We start from the raw sequence: 25,147 nt of genomic DNA on the forward strand, positions 1-25,147 counted from the left end.
AGTGAAGTTATTTAGATATAATTCTAGAGAATTTGTTGATAACCACTGTATGAGTCCCTTTAATATTGCTTATAAATCCTTTGGCCCACCAAAAAAAGGCAATATTGTTGGACATCAAGGATTGCAGTTGAACTCCTAGAAAAAAAATCAAAAATAAATGTTCCTGCATGTAGCCTTTAGACTCCTCAGCTCTGTTATTCCTCTACTTTAAATCTAGTCCTGCTACTATCAGTGACATTCTACTTCTCATTTTCCAAGACTACAATCCCATGAGCTTTCCAAAGTCAACACATACTCTTTTCTAGAATCTGTAATATTTTCCCAAGACCAAATTAATTTTACAACTAACTGTAATAGGGTATTCCACTCTTTTTTTGTTGTCACTAAATGCTAGGCAAATTTGGGATGCAAAGGAGTCAGACACACACAAAATACATTAGAAGGGGACCCTGTAATTAAGGTTGCAAAGTTTTCTGGGACCTGGTCTCTGCAATGCTACGTGACAAACCAGATTTTTTTTCATATTCTCATGCTTTTTTTTTGAACTGGGATCAACATCACACTTTTTTCTCCCTATCATAATTCCACTTATACTAATTAGGTTTTATTTTGGCATTCTTTAAGATCCAAATGATACACATCCTCTGCTGTATTCTCATGAATACCAAGGCTGTGGAATAAATATTGTTGACATGTGTTGGCACAGTGCTTTTATACTTGGATTCCTCATTAAATTACATTACATTTTAGTTTTAATGAGCATAATCCATTTGATACTGTTGACCCAAATTCCCCTGAGGAAAACTGCAGCTCTGAATTGATATTTGCATGTCTGAGTCAACTGAATCACATTGAAAATCACGTCAGACTTCAAATATCAAAATGTGTCCTGTTTGAGTTATGCTGGGGGTCGTGATGAAGTTTTATTCCAGAAATGTATTCCTGCAAGGCTTTGTGGCTCTTGCTGTACTTTAATCTTGTCACTGCCCCAGCTTGCGAGCCACTTTCCTTATCTGCATCCTATCTCTGTAAACAGCTTATGAGAACACTGACCATCAGGAAGCAGGAGCACCTTTGTAAAGCTCATCCTAGGGTGTCTTTTCTGAAATCATATTTCTTCTCCCTGTCATGCTCCTAAATCATTTCTCTTCTGCAATAAATTGTTATTTCTCTCCCTGTTAGAATCCTTTCCTGTCATTCATCATGTTATGAGTACCTTTTGCTTGAGAACAGGAACAAAATCCCAGTACATTTCAGGAAGTCTTTAACTCTTTTCCTTTCTCATGATGTAGAAAATAGAGAATTCCACTCAAGAGTGCCACCTTCTTTGGGACACTTTCATTGATTTTTTGTTTCAAAGTTTTGGGGTACTTCAAAAAAATGGGCTACTGGAAAGATGGATTTATCAGTATTGTGAGTGTTTTTCTCAGTTCAATAAATAGTGGGCCTGGATAACAAAGCTTTTGAAATTGTTTTCAAGTTTGGTCTGAAAATTATTCAAGAGACAACAGAAACTTTGGAAGATTTTGGAGAAGAAATGGTTTTATTGAGTCATTGCAGGAAATCAACTATGCAGTTCAAAGCATGAGTTCATGATTTTGTTTCACCTTTGATTAAGATTGCTGGATCCCCATGCTCATAATGACAGTCTCAGACTCGTGTATATTCCTCCTTTTCACTGTGTCATTGGAGGCCTGGGGTTAGTCCTGTAAAATTGTTCATGTGAATTTTCAGGTACAAAAATTATGACTTGCAGAGCAACTGCTAAGAGGAAAGGCTCAAGACATGTATCTTGCTGATCTCTTTGTTGAGACCTTTGGGATAACTAACAAAAAGCAATATACTTGAAGACTCAGGCCAGTCAGCAGGATGAATTTGTAAGTCTGTTTTTACAGTAATGCTGAGAGACACCACAGAAGGTGTTTTAAAACAGGCCATAAAAAAATGTGCATTTAGCTATAGAGGTTTTGCTTTGAAGTCAGAGAATTAAGGGGTGATTTCTTTATAGCCTTTTGACCTCTGCTTTTTATCATTCAGAATTCCCAGACGCATCCTCAGAGTGAGCTTCTCCCTGTAGACTTTTGGATAGGAAAAAAAATATTATCAAGTACACCCATGGCAGAACACACACTTGTCTCAATCCTTTATTCCACGTGTATATCCAATTAAAGCATTCATTTCAGCATCCCACTGATGTCTCACTTGTTGATTCACACAGGATGAGGGCAGATGAGTGCTGCTGAACACCTGATTACTTCCTTGGCAATGGGAAAACTCTATAGACAAATACCAAGACTGCCAGCTCAGCATTCAAGATTTATGCAAGTGAAATACCAGAGCCAAATTAAGCTTATAGAAAACTGCTTTCTTCAATCATCAAATGTAAATATATTTTCCCATAATTTGTCTTGCAGATGATAATGAGTGTGAAAATGCTACTCAGCCTTGTGGAGAGCATGCCAATTGCACAAACACAGAGGGAAGTTATTACTGCACATGTATGTCTGGTTTCAAACCCAGCAATGGTCAACAAATTTTTGTTCCTAATGATGGAACCTCCTGTGTGGGTAAGTTATTACTGTCTGCCACAGAGCTTTACATTGTCACTCTTCTCTTAGTGCTTCTCTTAATTATAGAAATCTAGCAAAATGCTCTCATATTTGTGAAGTTTGGAATTTGTGTATAAAATTCCCACATTTTGGACTGGAACAGGCTTGCAGTTCAGGCGCACACTTCTCCCTGACAACAGAGCACCTGCCATTGCTTTCAGTGACACTTGCATCTTAACTCAGTTTGCAATATATTTAAATCCACATGACACAGATTTACACAATAAATATATAGTTAAGGCTGCACAGAAATCACCAGTTCACCCATTTATGCCACTGTTTCACTGATGTGTGAGCAAAGTGATCACATTCTCAGGAGAAAAAGTGACAAAATATTCTGCATTCAGATCTGGATCAACAAATTTCTCTATAACTTTGAACTAATATTCTTCAAATAGCTTTTATTTGGAAACTTGTTCAGGATACTTTTGTTATTTTTCAAGTCTAATCAAAAGCAACAAGCAAGATCAGTGGTTATCCTACCTCCTGTGCCATTCATTAGCCTCTGGTTCTGTAGCAGTTGTATGGAACATGTTCAAGATTACAGGGGAGGAAAGGTTCTCTGGAAAAATGTTATTTCTGAACAACCATGCAATCCTTTAGGATTTCCTCTGAATGGAAGAACTGCAACTATTTCTCTTTTTCAAACTCCTGGTAATTTTCTCTGTATGTTGCAAAAGTCCTCAGGGAATGGGGAAATGAGAAATAAATCTATTGCCCTTTACACCTTTATGCTGACTGTGTCTCATTCTAGGTATGTCTCCTGTGAGCTTGTGAGTGCTGACAACCTCTCTTCTCACTGCTCTTAATATCAGCAGAGTGGTTGCATATTAAGCCAGAAAGTGATCTAATCGACATTTCTTGCCCATTGCTCACATCCATCTAAAAGTGCTCTGCTTTATCCAGCTGCTATGAATCATTCTTAAATTAGCTGAGATGGAGACCGTTAGCACATTGAGCTGTAAATATTCTCACCATTTCTGCTCCAGGTTTTGATTTTTACATTATGACATTTCCTCAGCTTTGGGAGTTTGTCTTCAAACTTATTTCTCAGACTTCTTACCCTTAGCTTGATAATTTCTTCCTTTTTTTCCCTCTTTATTGGGCAGATTGATGGTTTTTTATCCTCTACTAGAGTACTTCTTCTTTTCGAAAATCCACATGGAGGAGAGCTTTTAAAATGCACATTGAAATGAAAAAAAAAATTACCTGTAGGCACCTTTTTTCATTAAACAACTGTACCAATTACTTTACCAAGATGTGAGTCCTAAACACAACCTTTTGATCCACAATTATTTTTTTTTCCTTATCCATCAGGGAAACCATAATAGGATATTTTGTACCCGATAGTTCTGCTGCTACAGGTAGCAGATATGATATGCACACAAGCAGCTGACATTTGTGTATTCAGGGTGACAGCTGAAGCAAATATCAACATTTCATTCTAAATAGAGTGCAAGTTATTTAGTACAAATCACAGAACAGAACTACCAGGTATCCATCCTACACAAGCTTATGGGGCCCCACAATATATTTTTAGATTCTGCAAAGTCTTCTTATTATATTAAATCTCCTTTTTAATATATGTATATATGTACATGGCAGTAACTTTAAAACTAGTGTTTGAATTTTGGAGAGTATGCCATTATGAATCCTATTTGTTTATGCCCTCAAACCTACCTGAGCTTCCAGTAGTGCAAGCGTGGCACAAAACCTTGTGTGTGCAAGTCACCTTCAAAGTCCATGAAAATACCTCTGTGCTCCCTCTTTGGAAGCCACAATGAGCTCCCAAGTAAAAAGTGATAATGTTCCCCAAGGTCGTAGATCAAAAGAAATCTTGGGAAAATGCTTTGAGAAATGTTGGTTCACCCTTAATCCAGCCAGAATGCTGGGTATTGAGTTGAGGGTCAAAAGTATTTCACCCATGTTATCAGGTAGAATTGCTGAAGAGATGACAAAGAAAGATACAGATAGAGGAAAAACTGGACAGTAGGAAGGGAAAGAGAGGAGAAAAGGATAAAGGAAATGGAGAAGAAAAAAATAAGAATGCAGAGATGTGACATTTCTGAAGACATTTTTCTGCTGTCCTGAAAGTGAGCTATTAAAATCTATTTTTTGATTTGTGCAAAAGCCATACTTTTCCTTAGACTTCACAATTTATTGAATGTTCAGCTGCAGATAAAAAAGTGAAATAGAAACCTACTTTTTTCACCCCAGTCAACAGAGCAAAAACATTAAAATGGCCATCTGTGAAATGAAAGTGACATCCACGCCACTCAGCTTTTTCTGGGAACATGCTATTAGCTCCCTTCAGGTATTTCTGAGAGCACTGGGAAGGCACCCATTCTCCATCCCATCCTTTGCTGTGACAAGGGAGCTGTACAGTGGATGGAATCTGGCGTTGGGCCGCGTTGCTAACTTTTCTTTTACCTTTGCCATTCATAGCCTTTTACATTTCTACTTTGTGCGTGCTGCTGCCTTCCACAGTGTAGAGACACGGGGAGGGAACATCCAGTCCTTTGCAATTGGAGTTTTCAATCACTTGCAAGCTACTAATAAGCAGAAGGTATAATGTAGACATCAAGCTGTCTTGACTGGCTGGTGAGGAATCAAAGCGTTGTAGGTACAATCCTGTAATTGGCAGGACTGAACATAATAACTGTTCTCCGTACTTTTAATTTAATTGGAATTTCCTTGCCTGCTGCAATAGATGAGGAGTGACAAAGCAAAGAAATAAAATAAAAGGTTATAAATCTATTTTCACGCTAGCCTAAGTGATGTTGGTGATATTATTTTTCTGATCGCAGCTATTATAAAAGCTTCAAAGTTCAGCTGCAGGATTTGTTTTGAATATTTACTGAAAGGCCAGGGCTTTTTGCAGACCTGTGGCAAATGCTCTTCTGTTTAAAAAGCTGTTGTTCTTCAACCTTTGCTCAGGAATGCTGTCTCTGAAGACTGCTCATGCAGCCTTGGCAGCGCACTCCTGCTCCCACAGCACAGCAAGGAGGAGAGTTTGGGATCCTCACCCCAAAGCTCCTCTAAAATTGGATTGCTGAAAGCACTGACAAGCTGTTGTCCATGTGTGGTCCAACAATTGCATATTTGGTTAAAAAGGCGTAACTACAAACTATAAAGAAACAAAAGCCCACAGCTACCGTGCACAGCATTTCAAAGCAGGAACTTGAAAGCTGCATTCTTGCAACTGTCACAAACTGTTGGCTGCTCCTGACAATCTCATTGATTTAAAAGGGATACGAAGCTGATTAGTACCTTGCAAGTTCAGGCATATTGCCTTTTAATTTTGTCATCCAGGAGTTGTTCTTTCTTCTGAAAACAGTAAATTAAATAGGCATGATATGGACCCATTCCATATGGACAACTCAACTGCAGAAAATCTATTTGCATATACTCAACAGGGTGTCTCTATCAGACTTTATATAGCAGTCCTGTTGCCAGAGATGTGCCAAAATACTTGAATTTCTGCTTTTTTTTTCGATAATCCTCTCTTCTCATTAAAATCTCCGTTACACTTTATATCTTCTATAATTACAAAAAGAATTTGCATGACTGCCCAATAATAACAAATCAATTATTTACTGATCTAAAAGTTTATAAAAGTGTCATGACAATTTTGAAACATTTGTATCAGTAAATCATACAGAAACCTGATCCTTAGTGTTCTGAAATGCATTCAAATATTACTTTTTTACTGTAAGTTTTGGCAAAGATTGTTGTCAATTGCTGGTGTTTTAGCACTGCATTACATGATGAATGGCTTGTTCAGATGCACATGCCCTCCATGCAGCTGACAAGGCCAAAGAAATCTTTGGTTTGAGGGTGGTGGTGTTTTCAAGTTAGACAAACTGGCTTTGTCAAGATTTTCACCCCTGCCACTTCATTCAAAGTCTCTCTGTCTTACAGAGTCACACAACAAGGCACTGACAGACACTCACTTGTTTCAAGCAGAGCTTTATAATTTACTGATGTGAGAGGTTATTTAAATGCCAAGAGTAAGAACTTTAGCCTTGTGTCTTTAAATGACAGCATTTAATTACGAGGTATCCTGTGTGTAGCACTACATCATGCTATTTTCCTTCCCTTTTGCCAGATTGGTTCATGTACAATGTGGTTAGCTCCATAACTATGAATACTGAGGTCACAGAAACCATACAAATACTCATAATGCAAAACTCAGCTCCTTAAAGAGAAACATTAGCAGTTTGGGACATTAAATATGGAAATAAACTATTGCCCTAATGCAGAAAATCATCATTTAACTTCCTGCTTTAAACTTCCATGCTGGCCCCAGGCCATTTAAACACAGAGTTTTCTTGGTGGCTCTCCCTGCAGGGCAGTGGTGGCTGTGCTGGGGAGGGCAAATGCATCTCCAGTCCCACATCTCCTTCCTGTCTGTGCAGGAGTCTGAATGGCTTTTCCTGAAGCTTCTGAGCTTCAGGCTCAAAACACAGCATATCAGGTTCAAATCAGAGCATTGGCTCATTAGGAAAAAGAGATATATGAAAGTAAGGTGGGATTTCAATCTTAAATTCCAGGGAGACCTCTGTCCAAATAGACAGATGGCCCTCAAGTATTCTTCATGTATTTTTTTTGCATTCCCTCTATATATCCATATGCTTGCAGTTTATCTTTCCATTTTTCAATAATATTATTTCACATGTATTGTTGCTTCATTTCATGCTCCATTTTGAAGCCCACCAAGATTCTTGTATCAAAAGCAGAGTGTGAATCTAGTAGAAACTAAATATGCTAATAGTGTATTTCCAGCCACCCCCATAATCTGCTTTCTGCTTGTCTGTTTTTAACATGCCCTCTGGCTGAGCAGAGGCTGCCTAGCAATTCAGATAGCTCTTCTTTTCCACTGATCAATTAACCATTTCTCTTTTTTCACCAATTTCTTCCCAAAACTAAGCACCATACCAGTTCTTGACTGGAGTTGCTGTCCTCTCTCCTCCATTCCCTGCACTGCCTTCCCTTTCCTTCAGCTGTTACTTAAACCCACTCATGTACCACTTCATTTTTCAGATATACCTGTCCCAAAGCTCTTCATGTTTTTCTCCTTTCCAGCACAGCACTTCACAGTCCATTACTTCATTCTCCAGAATTATTTGGTGTAGTTCCCAGTTTGCTTTCTCCACTGAGTTATTTGATCTTTATCCTTAGCCAGCCAAATAATGCAAAATAATCACTCCTCCAGCCAGGGATTTAGTACCCAGCTCTCCCAAACTGATCAATTCATGGATTCCCTTACTGGAATTCATTGGTTTTAGTCTTGGACTATGCCCCTCCCAGTTACTGAACTTGTCTACCTAATGGCAATTTATTTAGAAGCAAAAAAGACATTTTAGGCAAATGTAATTTAAATGTGGATTAAAAAAAATAGAAAAGGATATGCCAAGCACTTTAAAGGGCACGGAGTTTAATTCTTAGATTAACAAGATGGACAGAGTGAGCTTTCGCAGTGTCTTTTTAAAGCTGCAACTTAAAAGACAAGTCTGCAGGGTCTTTTTCTTTTTCTAACTGAGCAGAGAAAATCTATTTAGTCTAATCTCTGAAAAATGGATTTCAGATGATTTGCATCATGCCAACCATTTTGTTATGATAGAATTAATATGGTTTTAAAACACGAGCAGTGTAGTATTATAGAGCAATAAAAGTGGTGGTATAAAAATATGATCAATTATGATTTATCCTTCTAATCCTTAAGTATTATAATTGGCAGGGGTTTTGCCATTGAGATTGTGGGTTTAGTTGTTGCTTCTTTTTATTACATGAAATTTTATTATGAAACTGCTTGTAGTGTGCAGGGCTATTATCAACAAAGCAGCAAGGTGTTATTCTGTACATACTTAATAAAAATTCAATTTCTCACAATATTTGCAGATGTAGATGAGTGCAGCAATGAAGGAAGCGTTGCCTGTGGAGATCATGCAAAATGTGAAAATGTGGATGGAGGGTTTAGCTGCTCCTGTAAGGAAGGTTATCAACCATCCACAGGAAAATTGCAGTTTAAGCCAAATGATGGCACTTCCTGCCAAGGTACATGATATTATAAAGGTTTATGTGTTATTATAGAGATACATCTTCTGGGAAACCCACCAGTGCCTATTTATCTTCAGTTAGATTAATCAGCAAGACATGAAAAAGAGGCAAGGCTGTGGCATCTACAATTCCTGTGAATAGAATAATTTTGTAAATGTATTTTTGCTAAACAGTGTGATGAGATCCATCTGAAATAATGGTTACCTCCTCACAGTTGTCAGATCTGTAAATTTGAACTCTCTCTGCCCCACCTGTGGAAGTCCCATAAAAGGGACCAAATTCTCCACCTGAATATAAGAGCTCATTCCAATTCAATGCTATAATTTTGGCTGAGATAAAGTCTTTGTAATTGTAGTCTGAGAATGGAATGCTGTGTTTTATGTGCATAAATTCAGAATGCTGGTGGTGTGGGGAATGACCTAGACAAGAGCTTTTGCAATTATTATGTATTGAATATTGATTGAACTGCAATGTATAATTAGTTTCCCTTTTTGTTTTTACAGAAAATCCAAGGGCCAAGTGTGAGTTATTCAAAGACTGTATAGCTGAACATATTAATAGAACTTTAGCCAGGGTAAGTAGCACTGGTTTGTAGATTAATTTTCAAATCCTTTAATTGTTTCTGTTTGAAACTGCTATTTCAATTATAATAGTTCTTAAACAGTTTTTAACAAAGGCTTGAAGCATACAATTGAACTTAAGCATGTTGACAGAAGGCTTTTTAATAATTTCAAATTATTTGAACTGGGTTGTATGTTCTACTCATGATAATAACTTGCTGGGAATCTGCGTGTTCTCTTTCCAGCAAAGTGAGTCATGATGCATGAAAAATTCAGAAGTGTGGTAATCACTCAGCTGTTTCTGTAATTTCTGGAGTTACACACTGCTGCATTTACTGATGTGCAATTATTTGCTTGTTCAGAAGGAAGGCAAGATAGCTTACAAAAGTAATGTCAACAAGTGACTAAATAGAAAAGGGAGCCATAGCATCTTGGTATGCTGGTTTATTTACTCCTCACAGGAGAGTGGGTAAAGTGATACAGGATTTTTAAAAACAAATACTCTGCGACCAGAGTATTTTTCACCAGAATTTTTTTTCCACCAGAAACAGCAATTCCTGAAGCTAATTAAAAATATATTAATGAATGCACTATCCGTTACACAGTATTGTCTAATTTTAAAGGATAAATGAAGCATAAGCATAAATAAATTAAAAACAATTGTATATGTTTGCATTTGATATTAAGCAATTTGATTCAGTTACTGGATTCAAAAAAATATTATTTTAAAGGATTGTATTAACCTAGTATTACATATATGTAGTGTTAACATAGTTTTTATCTTTGCCTGCAATGTAATGCATCATATCAAATATAATACCTTGAGTGCAAAGGCATGGTAAATGTTACAGCAGAATCTTAGAGTGAGATTTTTTTTTAAAGATATACTCAAACTAAACTTAAATTAATAATTAAAAATACTTTATTGTAAATAACTGTCAGATTTTTAGCCTGTTTTTTAATTCTGTTCAGTTACAGTCAAAGACAAAGCAAGCCCCATAAAAGCTGTTCAACAGCAGAGAGTGGAGATCATACAAAATCAGATGTTGGGTGCTTTAATAATTAGATTCCAGAATTGTGAAATAAGAATTCTTCTCTTATTCAGCCATGAGACTGAAATGTGGAAGGTTAACCTTCATCTCACACTCTCCTGCCTATATTTTAAACTAGCTGTTTTATGTAAGTGCATTTAGCAGTTTATAAATTGAAGCACTGAAGGAGAAATAGGCAGTACAGTTCACTCAACTATATGCTTTATAATTTGCATTTGAGAAAAAACAACTAAAAAAATATAAATACTTCCCATCTGTTCCCACCTCTTCAGTTAAATTTTAAAAGAAAAGTCAATAGATTAATACAGAGGCAGAATAATCATATCATTGATATTTAATTTTTTTTGCAGAATATTTACTAGTTCAGTTTAGATTATCAGGATAAATAGAACTTAGCTGCTGTAGGGAAAAAATGTGCAATAATACTGCACCATTTTTTTAATTGTGGCTGTTTGTGAGGGTTATAACTAGACATGTGTAATATCAATAATTTATAGGTCAACATGTTGATTGGGTAGGAGTGTTTATTCACAAGTGTCTTATAAACCAGTATGTTAATTAACAGAAATCAGTCTATTGGGTTCATTTTCACATGCAGAAATATGGCTTTAATTGTTTCATTAAGATATGAATTCTGGCATTTTTCAGATTAGTCATTTAAAAACACCTCTGGAGAAGCTGCAAGAAATTAATAAAAATACTTTGGGACCCATTTTACCTGTAGAAGTGATTTCATATGTTGAAGCACTGTCCCATTCACCGTGGAGCACCATGAGTGACCCCGTCTCTGACAGTGAAGCCCTCCAGAACACCACCATTAATGTGAGTGGATCAAGCCTTGGAGCTGTGGGGTTTGTCCTTATTCCAAAGATAGCCTGTGACTCTTCTCAAACACATGTTTTACTTACAGGTTTTGGTCAACACTGTGAACAATTTTTTACAAAAAGACAAAATTACAGCCTGGGAAGCTCTGCCTGTAGATAACCAAAGGAGGAGCCTGACCAAGCTGCTGCACACTGCAGAGCAGGCAACACTTCTCATGTCACAGAGCTTCAAAAGGACAGCCCAGCTGGATGCTAATGCAAGTGACATAGGTAAGATAAAGAAAATTATTCTAAGGTATACTTCAGATGTGGATTAAACTGAGGAGTGTTTCAGCCCAATTATAAAGATTAGAAATGGTGTTATGTGAAAGAAACAGGTGTTAATTTGTATGATTTTTGTAACTAACACCTGACTTTCAGTGTAGGTATCATAATTTTCAAAGACTAAACCTTTGAGTCCGGAGCAAAAAAATAAATTGAGAGACTGAAGGAACTTGTTTTCATATTCTCTTTAAATCTCTCATTATGGCCATATTCACACAGTCTAGATTCATTTTATAAGCACAAAATTATCTATGCATCTTATGTGTATAAAAAACGCCAGTGGAACAAAATTTGGACTTACTTTCTACAGATTTTTTTGACTCTTTTTGGTTCAGTGTAGTTCTTAAAAATGAACTTGGAATAAGGATTGTACCTAGTGAGTTTAATCTTGAGTGGCATAATCTCAACAGGAATTTCTCACTTTAAGAGGAATTCCCCAGGAGGAGAATTGGTTAGTCTCAACTGCACCATTTTGTTCACCTACCTTCTCTACCCTGTGTGCTGCTGTCTTCCCACCAATACCTGCTGATTTTGCTGTGGGAATAAGAGTTTCACCATTCCTTCTACTGAGAGCAGAGTAAGGCTGACCTTGAAAGGTTAATGATTGTATTCCTTGGTTTTGTTCTAAAATTATAAACTGAATGAGCCCATTTCCAAATTGGACCTAAACACTAAAATTTTTTGTTACTGTTTTTCAGCATGAATACATTTTTCACAGGTCTCATATGCGCCAGACACAACTATTTTAGGTTAAGACCTACAACATCACCCTCTCTCTCCACTGCTTTTTTTGGTGTAAGCTCTTGAACTATGAGCTTTACAAAACTCCAGCCAAAGAAAACAATTTCTTATGCCCTTACAAACATTTTCTGACAGCTGGTCTATTGAATAGCTCATATTATTTTTGTGTGCTGTGCTATAAGCAATGCAGATGGTCTAGCTTAGTGATATTCCTCCGTCAGTCAAGTTTTAGATTTGTTTTGTTTCATTTTGTTTTGCTTTACTTTGTTTTGTTTTTTAAAAAAGCCCTATTGACTTCTTTTTATTCCCATCCTGGGTGATTGAACCTCAGCGCCGTAATGAAGCAAGTAAAGAGCTCAATAGTCTCTAATGTAGTTTTTGTCCTAAGGGGTGATGTTTGCTTGTTTGCTTTTTGACAAGACACATCATTAGTTCATGGTGCAATGTGTATTTGGTAGCGTGGATGGATAGCCATAAAATATATACTTTTCAAAAGTTGGCTTTTATCAAATGTTATTATTCAGTGGAGAATTTTGTGCTTTCCTTTTTATAATTGTGATTTGTAGCCCCTTTCAGAAATACATTTTTAATAAAGCAATAGCTCTTCCTAAAGTAACCTACATTGTTTTTCCAGTACCTAATTTAAGGCAAGGTAAATAAGAGACTATATTTTTCAAAGAAAGAGTAAAAAGTGTGAGAGCAAAATGTATGCATGAAAATTAAAAAAAATAGATGTTTAAACAAACGTGTTATATTCATGACATTTTTCTTGAAATATTTTGCACAAGGATAGAGTCTTAAAATTCACAGTAATTATGCAATCCAGTAGGACACTTACTAACCCAACTCTAAATTATGGCAGGCCGTAATGGAGCTGTGATTTGTACAGTATTTTTCTTGTTTTACAGCACTCAAGGTTTTTGCTTTTGATTCACACCACATGAAACACATCCACCCTCATGTATACACAGGGGGAGATTACGTAAAGATCTCTCCAAAGAAGAGAAAGGAACCTCATCCAAATGGTAAGAAACAAAGGTTGGAGAGTAGGTGGGTTAATAAACGCCTTAGACAGATTTTTACCCACTAGAAAACAGCCAAATGTGCAGTTTACCAAGGCTGAACTTCCCCACTGCTAACTACAGAGAAGACAAGATATTTTTGTCCCCCTTTCTCCTTGATTATCTCAAGACTGATATTTCTAACATATCCAGTGGCACAGTGTCCAATGAGCTTTCACACTGGGCATTGCTACTACAGACCTGAGCTTTTATCCTTTTCTCAGCCATAGATCTGCTGTGTGACTTTGGGCCAGCTCCCTCAACTCTCGGTGCTACTTCTCCTTCAAAATTTGGTGCATTTTTCAGTTCAGAGAGTAGCTCACTGGGGCAAGAACTTTAGTGTAATCTTTAGTACCAAACCAGCAGGACCCAGATATAGCTTGTAGTTCAGAGTTATACAGAAAGGGCTTGCAACTACTGTTGCCACTAAATATAAATGCATACCATTAAATATAAATAAATGTGTTTAAACAGGTATGGACTCATACCACATAATTTAATAAAGATGGAAAAGATTTTTTAAATCTTCATCTTCCATCTAATCTGTATCTCGAATCATATCAGTATCTAAAAATGTGGTTTCTTGTGGCACCAGGGAGAAAGTCTCCACATTTTTTAAGATCAGCATTGAACCCTAAAATATCTTTTTCTTTTTCCCATCCTGGGTCCAATGTAATGGAAGTCAAAGCAAGCTAGGTGCTTCAGAAAAGTCCAGTATTTACTTCAAGTCAGAGACATTTCAGTTTATAAGAGTTGACACCACATGTGTAACCAGTTGCAGAACAGCAGCAAGCATACATTACTCCAGGAAAAATACATATGGATATATCTAATTAGTATTGCCGGTGTGAACACACGTTTTTACTTCCAATGCCAGTTACATTGTTTTAAATAAAGCTATATTTCATTGTCTCTAAAACATTTTTATAAGTATTCCACAAAGACTCCATCTGTTTTGCATATTTTATGCAATAGCAGCAATAATGTCTATTGTTTATTGTTTCCTTAATGTCTTCAATTTTGTTCTTCCATAAAACGCCCCAAACTCCTAACCCTGGTGTGTTTGATTGATAGGCACTGTGGCAGTTGTCTTTCTGCGGTACAGCAACATCGGCTCTCTGCTTTCCTCGCCCAAAAACCTCTCCTCCAAAGACCCTTCTGAGCAGAGACAGACAGTGAGCTCTGCAGTTATAGCTGTTGCAATTAGCTCAAATCCACCCACGCTCTATGAGCTCGAGAAAATAACATTTACCTTAAAGTATGCCAAGGTAAGGAGGCTTTTTATTATCCGCTTCAAGTAAAACAAAGCATTAGCCAATCATTTTATGTGATGTAAGCATACCTGCAGCATATGATGAACTAAGACATAATTCTGTTGTTTGCTGATGTGAAGTTATACTTTATGACTCCAATAAGATTAATCTCAAATGTGACATCCTAAGTGCAATATGAGGAAAATTGCTATGGGTCTTAAGCAAGGGCAATGATGCCATCTTTGCTGGGTTGTAGTATGGATAAACTGTATATGTCTGAACCAGAGAATATTACAGGATCTTGATTGTTCTGTATTTAGGTGGGTTTTCTTTCTGAAAGTTTATCAGACACTTAAGCATGTATACTAAAAAAAGGGGGAAGTAATGTGTCAAGGTTAATGCAAAAAAGGTAACCTGGAATTAGGTGGTAACAGCAGAACCTATAGTTTTGGAGCTTTGCTATTTCTGAAATCTGAACACATTTACTTAAAACTGAGAAGTTTACTTCCAGCAAATACAGATTTTTGCTGGCTTGAATCATATGTGAAAAATCACCTTACATGGCACAAAGAATCATCAGAAACATAAGAAAGCAATTCTGTAGAGGTGAGCAATGGAACAAGATGCTAACCTTGGTTACACAGCTTTTAAATTTGTTTCTTCCCTTCTGAGTTAGAAATCACCTTTATATAAATTAGCATGTATTTATAAAGCCTACATTACAGGGGAGACTTAGTCTTTGACTAGATTTAGTAAGCACTCACTGTACTAAATAATGCTAATGGTCTTCCTCATCACTGTTGTGTAGCAGGTGATATAGCAGGTGTGATATGACCCTGGCTTTATCCCAGATTGCTTTGTAAAATGCATGGAATAAGTCTCAGTTTTTGAACTGCTCATTTGGAATGGATAAGCAATGTGGCTGTAACCTTGGAGTCTACTCCATGTTCAGCAGGTGCAAGCATATATATAACAATGTTTTCAATAGGTAAAAATTCCAACATCTTTGCAGGTGCCAGCAGGGTTCAGTAATCTGATTAGACTACATGTTTGGTGGGGTTTTAGCTGTGTGAATAAATTGCTTCCATCCCCAGCCACATTTTAATTGCTTGGAATAGGCCTTGCAGAATGTGTTTTTTGTTTCCCAACCTTCCAATGATAACAAGCATTTTTTAATGAATTGTGCGGTCTAGCGTAAGAAAGGTCTCTTGATGGGAAATATCCTGCCTTTTGCCATCAGCAGAACATCTTGTTTCTGTTCCAGACTGCAGATAAAGACATTAAATGTGCATTTTGGAACTACTCAGACACAATGAATGGCAACTGGGCTACAGAAGGCTGTGAGCTGACACATTCCAACTCCACTCATATCTCATGCAAATGTAATCATCTGACTCATTTTGCTGTTTTGATGTCCTCAGGTGGCTCCGTTGTAAGTGCTATTTTAATTTAGTGTTTTACCTGATACTTTATTCTGTTTTCTTTCCTTGTGTTTTTATTTTAGTGCAACCTGCATACTCACCCCCCTTTAGGTTGTCTCTCGGTTTTGTTCAGCAAACACACAATTTATTGTGCACAAAGCAAACAAAATTCCTCCCATATGTGTTTGAATTTCCTTATGTCCTTTCTGCAGTATTACAGAGCAGTGATGCAGCAAAGTATCTTGTTCCAAAAACACAGTCTGTTGTGCTTATTTTTGGAGCATTGCATTTCATTTTACATCTCACTTTAATACTGCTGTGGGATTTATCTGCCATTCATTGGTGGTCAGTAACCATATGGCCCTGAATTTCTGTCTCTCAAAACTTTGCCACCCATTTGTCTAACCTTGGCATCTAAAAATCTGCTTTAAATTCTCTCTGAAGAGTTTGCAGCAGCATAACCATTCTGAAGTTTATGGCTATTAAACATGGGCACTCCCAACCAGCACAAAATTGGGAGGATGGCCATTCAATTTATGTCCTTCTTACATTAAGAAGCTCCATAGATTTCCAGGGTCTCAGTGGGGATCTGCAGGAGCTCAGGTCCTGCCTCAGGAGGCAGCTTTATAAGGTATCAGAACTGACAGCAAGCAGAATATTAGCATGAATATACTGTATTGAGACAGTTCTCTCACACTGTGAATTTCATGCTGATAGAGGCTGTTTCCTGGTTGCTAAATAGCATCCTAAGTCTTCAGTTGAAATTTAAAACCTTTGCAGGTACCTATATAGTTATTTTGAAAAGAAAGGCTGGGAGGTGAAGAATCTCTCATCCTTTATTTAGCAAAAAAAATACTGGGATATATTTTATGGTCACCTGAATACCATCCTTTTGCTGATGTACAGTCATGTATTTCAGAGTTTCTTTGTTCAAATAGCAAACAGCAAAAGAAATTGTATTCTTATACAGAAAATATTCACGTCCAGTATTGAAGTATCTTGTGTTTCTCAGGAGAAAATTCATGTTAAATATCTGGAATAGCATTTGCTTGAAGTGATTGTTATTTCAGAGTCTTGTTTTGATCATGTTGCAAATTCAGTAAGACAGTAATTCAGTTTTGCTTATCTAAGTCACTGCTGTGATAAGTTCTTTTATATTAGAAAATATTTGTGTCATATTAATAGATGTCCTACTGCCAGTGTATTTGTCATTCACTGAAATGATCTGATTTTGAAAATCTTATTAAGAGATACTGATGTTAATAAAAAGTTTCGTTAAGAAATATCAGAAAATGCAAGAGCAGGAATATATACAGTTTATTACTAATTTCCCCTAGAATTATATCTGTCTCACAAAAACCCAACACTTTTTAGATTATCCAAAGTGTATATTTCCAGTGAAACTCTACAAACAGTTTTGATTAATATTTTGTAGAAGAGAAGAAAAGAGCTGTATTATGGAATGAGGTCTTTCTTGAGATGTTACAAAGCTGTTCTTTTAAATACTATATTATAATTTTCCCCCAGGGTGTTACAAATTATAGCATTCTTACAAGAATCACTCAGCTAGGAATAATTATTTCGTTGATTTGCCTCTCCATGTGCATTTTCACCTTCTGGTTCTTCAGTGAAATTCAAAGCACTAGAACGACAATTCACAAAAACCTCTGCTGCAGCCTTTTCCTGGCAGAACTTATTTTTCTGATTGGAATTAATATGAACAATAATAAGGTGGGTAGTTTTCACTTGTGCCTTGATTTTGTATTGCAAAATAAATATACAGTATAAGATAAGATCTTCCTTCCACTCCCCACACTTCCTACCTACAATAGTGACCCTGCCTTCCCAGTACAGTAACAGGAAATACAAAATGGTCATTTAAAGAGGCAGGGCCTTCATCTGAGCTGGTGTGTATTGACTTTGCTCCATGGATTTCACTTAAAATTTGTCACCTTTACTGAGAATGAGATCTCAATGTGTTTAGCATTTTCACTTCACTTAGGATGCTGTATAAAGCCACATTGGTGGCCCCCAGGTTAACAGTGTTCTCTGAAATCAGGCCAGAGCTGCAATCCCAAGCTGACATCTGAGATATTGAACCGTTAGCTGGAGGACCACATGTGAGGTCTTGACCTGTTCCTTTTGCTTTTCAGAAAGCTGGGGGGTTGATTTTTGCATCTCAGATTAGTTTCAAGAAATAAAATTATGCATAAATTATCAAAATATCCTACTATAAGTAGCTGAATAGGATTTAAAATCACTTGAAAAAATACAAGCTGCTATCCCTGAGGTAGCACTCCAGCATTGATGGATTGAAAAATATCATTTTACAAACACTTTGTATAACAACAGATATTTCAGAAATAATTCCTTGTGATTCCTAATTACAATGTTATCAAAATAATAAAAATTAACTTCCTGTAGAACAAGCCTATATACTACTCAGTTATAACAATAGGATCAAATTAGTCAAACCACCTATGGGAAGACAGAAACTAATTTTAAAAGTGGAATTAGTCTATTTTACCATTTGCTACAGAAACCACTAATGAGCAAATGTAGAAATGGGTGTAGGCCAAGTTCTTGTTAACCAGCATTACAACTGGGCTGAATCCCCACTTTAGGGTCACTCAGTTGCTCTGCATGTACTGTTATATTATAATATATATTGACAAAAGCCTGTTAATAGGATTGTGACTCCTGCTTTCTCTGGTTGAATTTCTAGCTCTTCTGTTCAATTACTGCCGGACTACTCCATTATTTCCTTCTAGCTGCTTTTGCATGGATGTGCATTGAAGGTATTCACCTCTACCTTATAGTTGTGGGAGTCATCTACAACAAGGGTTTCTTGCACAAGAATTTCTATGTCTTTGGCTATGTCAGCCCAGCTGTGGTTGTTGGAATCTCTGCTGCACTGGGATACAAGTACTATGGCACCACAGAAGTGTAAGTCACTGTTTCTGTGTCCAAATCATCGTACAGACGGAGACAATAATCACAAAAGCACATTTCAAGGCATTTTCTGCTGTTTAATTTTCAGATGTTGGCTCAGCACTAAGAATAACTTTATATGGAGTTTTATAGGACCAGCATGTCTAATAATTCTTGTAAGTATAATTTTAATTTTTTATTGTAGTACATAAAGACAATAATAAAAGGTGTTTAATAATCACCCACCCACTGCCAGCATAGCTGTGAGTGCTAATTATAGGGCAGAATTGACTAATTTAGACCTTTTTATAGTACCTCTAAATTATTTATATGCTGTACATCTAAATACTTTACTAGTCTGAAAAATGAATGTTTGACAAAAAAAGTTCAATATAATATCAGAGGAGTTTTTTCTTACTCTCTTTCCTTTATGCCAACGGTTTGTGAAATTCTGTGAAGCATTTCTGGTTTTTGCAGAGAAGCATCTTTGTATGTCACTGGCATCTCAGCATGGCTCAGCAGGAGGTGTTACACAGACACCATCCTAGCAGACAGATAATCTGGTTTTTCAAATGTTGTGTGACTTAATCTCTTATCAGTGATCGGTCATCTTTGTAAGATTAGACTGTCATCTTTGTGGTTTTATCATTCGCATGTACCCTGTCATCATCAAAGCCATTTTAAACTAAATTGCGACGTCAGAGAAAAGAACCTGCTATTTCACATGGGCAGACAAGTCAAGTATTGATAGCCCTATTTCAGCTGTGAAGAGGGCCTTTTTAATTCCTATTGGAAGTGGTTTCAAACCTGCAAATTTGGCAGGTATTACATGTTCAATTCTGAATCGAGATGTTTTTGGTGTCTCAGGAGCATTCCTAAGTGCTATAAAGTTTAAGGAACCATTCTGGCTGTAATGGGGCTGTATTCTGTACGACTGTGTTGACAGTGATAGCTGAGCTAACAGGAGGAGAAGGTGCAATACTGAGGCCTCACAACACCCACGGTCAAGTCAGTTACAGCTGTGCTCCTTTTTAAGCTATTTGGTACAATGTGGGGATTTGTTAAAAAAAAAAAAAGAGGAAGATCATAACCCATTCAACTTGCTAATGAAACAGTTTTATGTTTGAAACTATCCATTTCAAAGCTTAATAAAGTATCAGATATAATTCTGGTCAAATTTCACACCAAATTCCCACTGCATATTGGGTACAGCTGGAAACAACCTGCCAATATAGCTGCAAGGGTATGCCTGCCCATCTCACCCTTGTGGTGAGCACAGCAAATTTGGAGAGGCAAAGCACCCTGACCTCCCTTGGGTCAGTGCTTCTGGGTCAGATAACCCTGGTGTCCAGCAGGTTAATAAGATGAATAAAATCATGGCAAGGCATCATCCTTTACTAGGAAATTCTTACAATTCTTAGGTTTATGTTTACAATTTCCTATTTCCTCTTTAGACCTTATCTTTCCTTCCATGGAGGCAGCAGGGCTGGGGTTTTGTTGTTATTTCTCTCATTGCTGCTCCTCATTTGCCCTCAAGTAAAGATTTATGCACAGTGATGTATCTCTGTAGGGTTAGCACACGAAAATCGCATTATCAAAACACACAAAATGCCCCAAGAGCAGGCATCTGTAACCTTGTTTTCAGCTCCAGCTGAGCTGTGCCCAGCGGGGATCTCAGGTACACAGCACAGAGGCAGAGCTGGTCTGCAGTGGCTTTGCTGTAAATCTGGCTGGCTGCAGAAGCAAATCCTGCAAGCTGGACTCTCAGGCCTGTAGACATTCTCTGGGCACTCCAGATCTTCCAGCAATCCCTGCAAATTAAAGGAAAAAGGGAGGTGTTAGAAGATGATCCAGGCCTGTATGCCAGCGCAGCCCTCCTATGGATGAGGAGAGCAGCCAGACAGTTTGTTTTTCTCTCACTCCTTTGCCTAAGACCTGTAGCTGAACAGCAAAGAGCCCTGTAGTTGTTCAACTACTTTTTGTGTGTTATAGAAGTATTTTGTGCTAATTTGTTTTCACAGCATTTGCATGCTTTCATTTAGCGTCTCTTCATAACAATGTGCTCCTAGATCGTGGGGGGAAAGGCAATCTGCTTTCAGCAAGGTGCTTCAGCAGCTCCAAGGTTTTTTTGAGGGTTTTGACAGCTTGTTTTGACAGCAAAATGAAGCCTGAACTTCAAGAGGGATATTTTCTAAGGGTGTAGGTACCTAGATATTTTGCTCATGCTCCATCCAGGTAGTAAACGAAAATATGGAAAACCCTATGAAAATAGGCACTGACATGGGAAGAGGAAGTTGGTGTAAGATGTCTTCTCCGTGGGAAGCACATTGTTGGTGTGGAATGGAACAGTAATTCTGTTTCCATTGTCCAGCCTTCCTGTTGAGAACACTGCATGGGCTCAACATGACAAAGATTTCTCTTTCCAAAGTAGTGCCACTCAGGCAGTCCTTTTAATTGCAGGAGCCAATCTTTTCCTAATATTTCCATTCTGCCCACAGCTAATTAAAGAGAAAGAATTAAAAAAATATTGATTAAGAACTCTGACAAGAAAATATCATTTTTGTTCTAGAATAACCAGATAGGGCACTACAACCACCATATTCAAAGCTGAAATATCTGGCAGCTTCAAGTTTACCTTTAATCCTAAACTTCATCTGCTAATAGCATTGAATTTGCAGATTTTCCAAGACAGTTAGGAGACCATGGATACCAATTCTCTGGAGGGCTACTCACCGCAAAATTCTTGCACAAAACCATTAAAATCATTGTCAGGACAAATGCCCATGTACCCAAATGGTGGTTTCCCTTTCTGTGAGTGGGACCCAGGAGATTTGTGGTTTGGATTATACTGTAATACACTTCTGAGACAGCATGTAAATGATGAACAGAACCACTCCTGTACCAATGGTTAGCTGTCTCAGGGCACGTTGTTTCAGACATGTCCTTGGGCTGTAAATCTGTAGTAAAAATGAAGCATAGGGAGCTCAAGTGTTTATCAAGAGTACAAATTAAGTTCTTCTCTGATTGCCTGAGCAGAAACACTACTTCTGAAGGTGTTTGCTTATTAATACTAAGGTTCTATTAGAAGTCTTAAGTGGAAAGTAATGGCCTTATTGATCCCATCTAAAAATTATTATTATTATTAGATTGGTGACTGTACATGAAAAGAAGTGGGTCAGAAGCTCTTTAGATGGACTTAGCAAAGAAAGAGCATTTTAAACCTTTAGAAAACAAGCTGCAAACTGAAGATAATTTCTACAATTTATTCCTTCCTCCTAATATTTGTAATCTTTAGAACCACAACCATTTTAACTAAGACTATGCAGTAGATTAGATCAAAGCATACAAGTATGGAGAAATTATTTATAACAAGTATTTAAACTTTTTAATAGGAACGTGAGTTTATCTCAAGCTTTAAGGGACAAACATTCACACACATGGCAGCCAAAGACTGATTGAGGCAAAGACAAATATAAACCCCAGAGATAAAAGATATGAAAATGGGGGAGGAATAAAAACTCAGAGAATAAAAAGAAGCCCTAGATGACTTTCTTTTCTATTGTAATACACTCTTACAGTAATAATCTCCCTGGTAATAAGTGTACAGAATGGAAATGAGTATTTGTCGCCAGGGTGATGTGGCTGCAGTTTTGATTAGCATGTGATTTCTGTCAGCAACAAACTCCTTCCCGTTTTGGAGCCTTTCAACATGGCTTTCCCCACCTCTGGCATCATAGCTTTTTGAGTGGGAGTAGACCTGTGTAAGGGCTTTATTCTGTACCCCTGGTGGTTTTGGAATCTTCATCTTTTAAACTCTATAGACACAGCATAAGTTCTTCCACTTGTACCTATTTTGAGGTTCAGTTATATATTAGCTATCCATTTGGGAGTAGAAATGATGTCTGGAAGGGTTGGCCAAGGGCTGTTAACACTGTAGTTATGAAAGTCTATGAGACATTAAAAGGAAAATTTGGAAAAGAATCACTGCTATTCCAAGTGCAGCTCTAGCCAGCCCTTCTAATATACCTGTCTCCCACAATGTTCTCCCATCAAATCTGTTCAGCTGAGCTTTGTGCAGCAAGTTCAAAGTCACCCATGAAAACATGATTTGTGCCTTTACAGTATCGACAGAGTCATGCAGACTTGACTGTTGTACCTACTGTCACTGTCACAATAAATTGGCACACCTCTGTGAGGAACCAGGACTCAGAAGTGTGACGTGTTGTAACATTAATAGGTACAATTTGCCATTTGACAGTATAAATCTATCACTATCATTTGTTGAGATCACCTCTCTAATAAAAAATACAGACTTGCTCTTTGAGGTTGGAACATTTCCAAAATTGAACATCATCCAAATAATCCTCTCTGTGGCTTTTATCCAAACATCCCAGTGCTGTGCAGTGAGGAGGTAGCTCCTGCATGCGATTCCTTGTTTTACCTCTCTGATGAGTGTTTTTAGGGACTTTGAAGGTGTCTGGCTTGGCTTCAAGTTCCAGTTTCTTGAAACAATTGGTAATTGTAGTGTTTACAACTATAAATATGGCTTATACATGAACCCTGCAATTTTCAGAGCATTCTTGTGCACTTGACTTAGAACGTACAAGCCAAGAATAATTCTTGGAGTGGTGTCCCCAGAAAATCCAAGCTCTTTTTTTAATAAATGTAATGAATAATCAACTGTAAAGCAAAAACATTCTAAGAACTTCAGTGATTGATTAACTATACTGGTTTGCACCTTTCTTATATAAATGAATGGGTAAATGAATAAAATATACAGATTGCAGTTGCAAAATGCAAAAAAGTGACATATGAGTGATGAAAGCAGGCTAGCAGTAGAGTAATGCTTTTCATTAAGGAACTGCCTGCATATTCATTAGAGGTAGTCGATTACTTAAAAAATACATTCATCAGATAATTTATTTGATGAATTTTACCATTATTTGTCAAATAATTTATTCAACAAAAAAAGGTAAAATTAATGGATTAGTGCATTTATCAAATTTTAATGTACAGCTCTAATACTTATTCAGTTCTGTACATTTAGGTTGATTCAGGATTAGTAATACTGCTGCAATCAATGCAGAAGAATTCCTGGCAAATCCATTACTGTGCTGTTTTTTCATATACTCACAAATTTCATGTACTTAATCTAGACTATTCAAACTGAACATATTTCTTATAAAAATAAATATTCAAAGCATCTAAGAGATTACATTTTCCCAAGCTTCAATAAAGAACATGGTCTGACTGACCATTGTTACCATAAAAAAAAAAATAAAGAAAAAAAAAAAAAAAAAAAGAAAAAAAAAGCAGCCCCTCTGAGGTGAGTCACATCACAGTGATGTCATCAAGTCCACTGTGTCTTTGGCTTCCTTACTTTATTATCCTTGTTCTTCAGTGAAACATTGCACAATCAGTATTCCTGACATTTCTTGATATTCTAAGAATTATTATCAAAAATGTTCCTTGACCTCTGACTTCCACCACAACAAAACATAGCACCATCTCACATTTTTCAGTGAATATTTATGCTCTGAAAAATTCAATGGGTTTTTTTGTGATAAATGCTAAGCTATGTTTCTTAGATAGATGTGAAAGATATACTCCACTGTTAACTGTGTGTTTTTCAGAAAATAGCTGTTTAAAACATTTTTTTATATCTACTGTTATTTCTCAGTCTGCCTTTTTAGTGGAAATAAATTCCTACTGGGACTAGCAATGCCTTTATTATTCTTTTTTAAAGAGTAATAGTCCCCTTTTCATTAACCTCTCAGTGGCTTCAGTTAAAGGTGTCTCCATGGCATTTCTTATGCCATTGTGGATAAAGTGGAGAGAATTAATTATATAGTGGCAATAAAGACCGAGTCTGCAACTTTGCTTGAAACAGATTAGTTTAAACCACAGTGCTGTTCAGCAACAATACCTGCTGTGCTAAATAATAACTGAGTCAGAAAATACTTGCCCTGTTCAGTGGACAGGATCAACAGCTTCCATGTTGCCAAACCCAATGGATGCAATTTCTCAGCAAGACCAGAGCTTTCACATGAATCAAGGTTTTATCTTCCTTCTCTCTGCCATTAAAGCCCCAATTCTATGGTCCCTGGACATACTTAGAAAAAAAGAGGGGTATGTCCTTTAGTCATTTTAGAGTAATGTAATTAGAAAAAATATTTGATCCTGTGTTATTGCATAGTAACAAATTCATTACATAAGGCTGAAGGGTCCTTGAAGCATGTTCCAAACAAAAGTGTTTGCTTTTAAAAAATCAGCTTAGTAGTTCTATAAGAAAAAAGTATATGAAGTTCCCT

General features: G+C 37.0%; 1 protein-coding gene across 1 annotated transcript in view; it reads left to right on the top strand.

Annotated features, from left to right (window-relative positions):
• The window catches only part of ADGRL4 (adhesion G protein-coupled receptor L4), a 72,337-nt gene that overhangs the window by 34,853 nt on the left and 12,337 nt on the right, over positions 1-25,147 (top strand). The window contains exons 3-13 of the mRNA XM_064720000.1: positions 2,415-2,567; positions 8,511-8,666; positions 9,173-9,243; positions 10,930-11,103; positions 11,192-11,375; positions 13,079-13,195; positions 14,306-14,499; positions 15,749-15,916; positions 17,433-17,636; positions 18,631-18,851; positions 18,946-19,012. Coding sequence (XP_064576070.1) covers positions 2,415-2,567; positions 8,511-8,666; positions 9,173-9,243; positions 10,930-11,103; positions 11,192-11,375; positions 13,079-13,195; positions 14,306-14,499; positions 15,749-15,916; positions 17,433-17,636; positions 18,631-18,851; positions 18,946-19,012 — 1,709 coding nt within the window. The remainder of the gene's footprint in view (positions 1-2,414; positions 2,568-8,510; positions 8,667-9,172; positions 9,244-10,929; positions 11,104-11,191; positions 11,376-13,078; positions 13,196-14,305; positions 14,500-15,748; positions 15,917-17,432; positions 17,637-18,630; positions 18,852-18,945; positions 19,013-25,147) is intronic.

The sequence above is a fragment of the Zonotrichia leucophrys genome, chromosome 8 (assembly GCF_028769735.1).
Source record: "Zonotrichia leucophrys gambelii isolate GWCS_2022_RI chromosome 8, RI_Zleu_2.0, whole genome shotgun sequence".
Lineage (NCBI taxonomy): Eukaryota > Metazoa > Chordata > Aves > Passeriformes > Passerellidae > Zonotrichia > Zonotrichia leucophrys.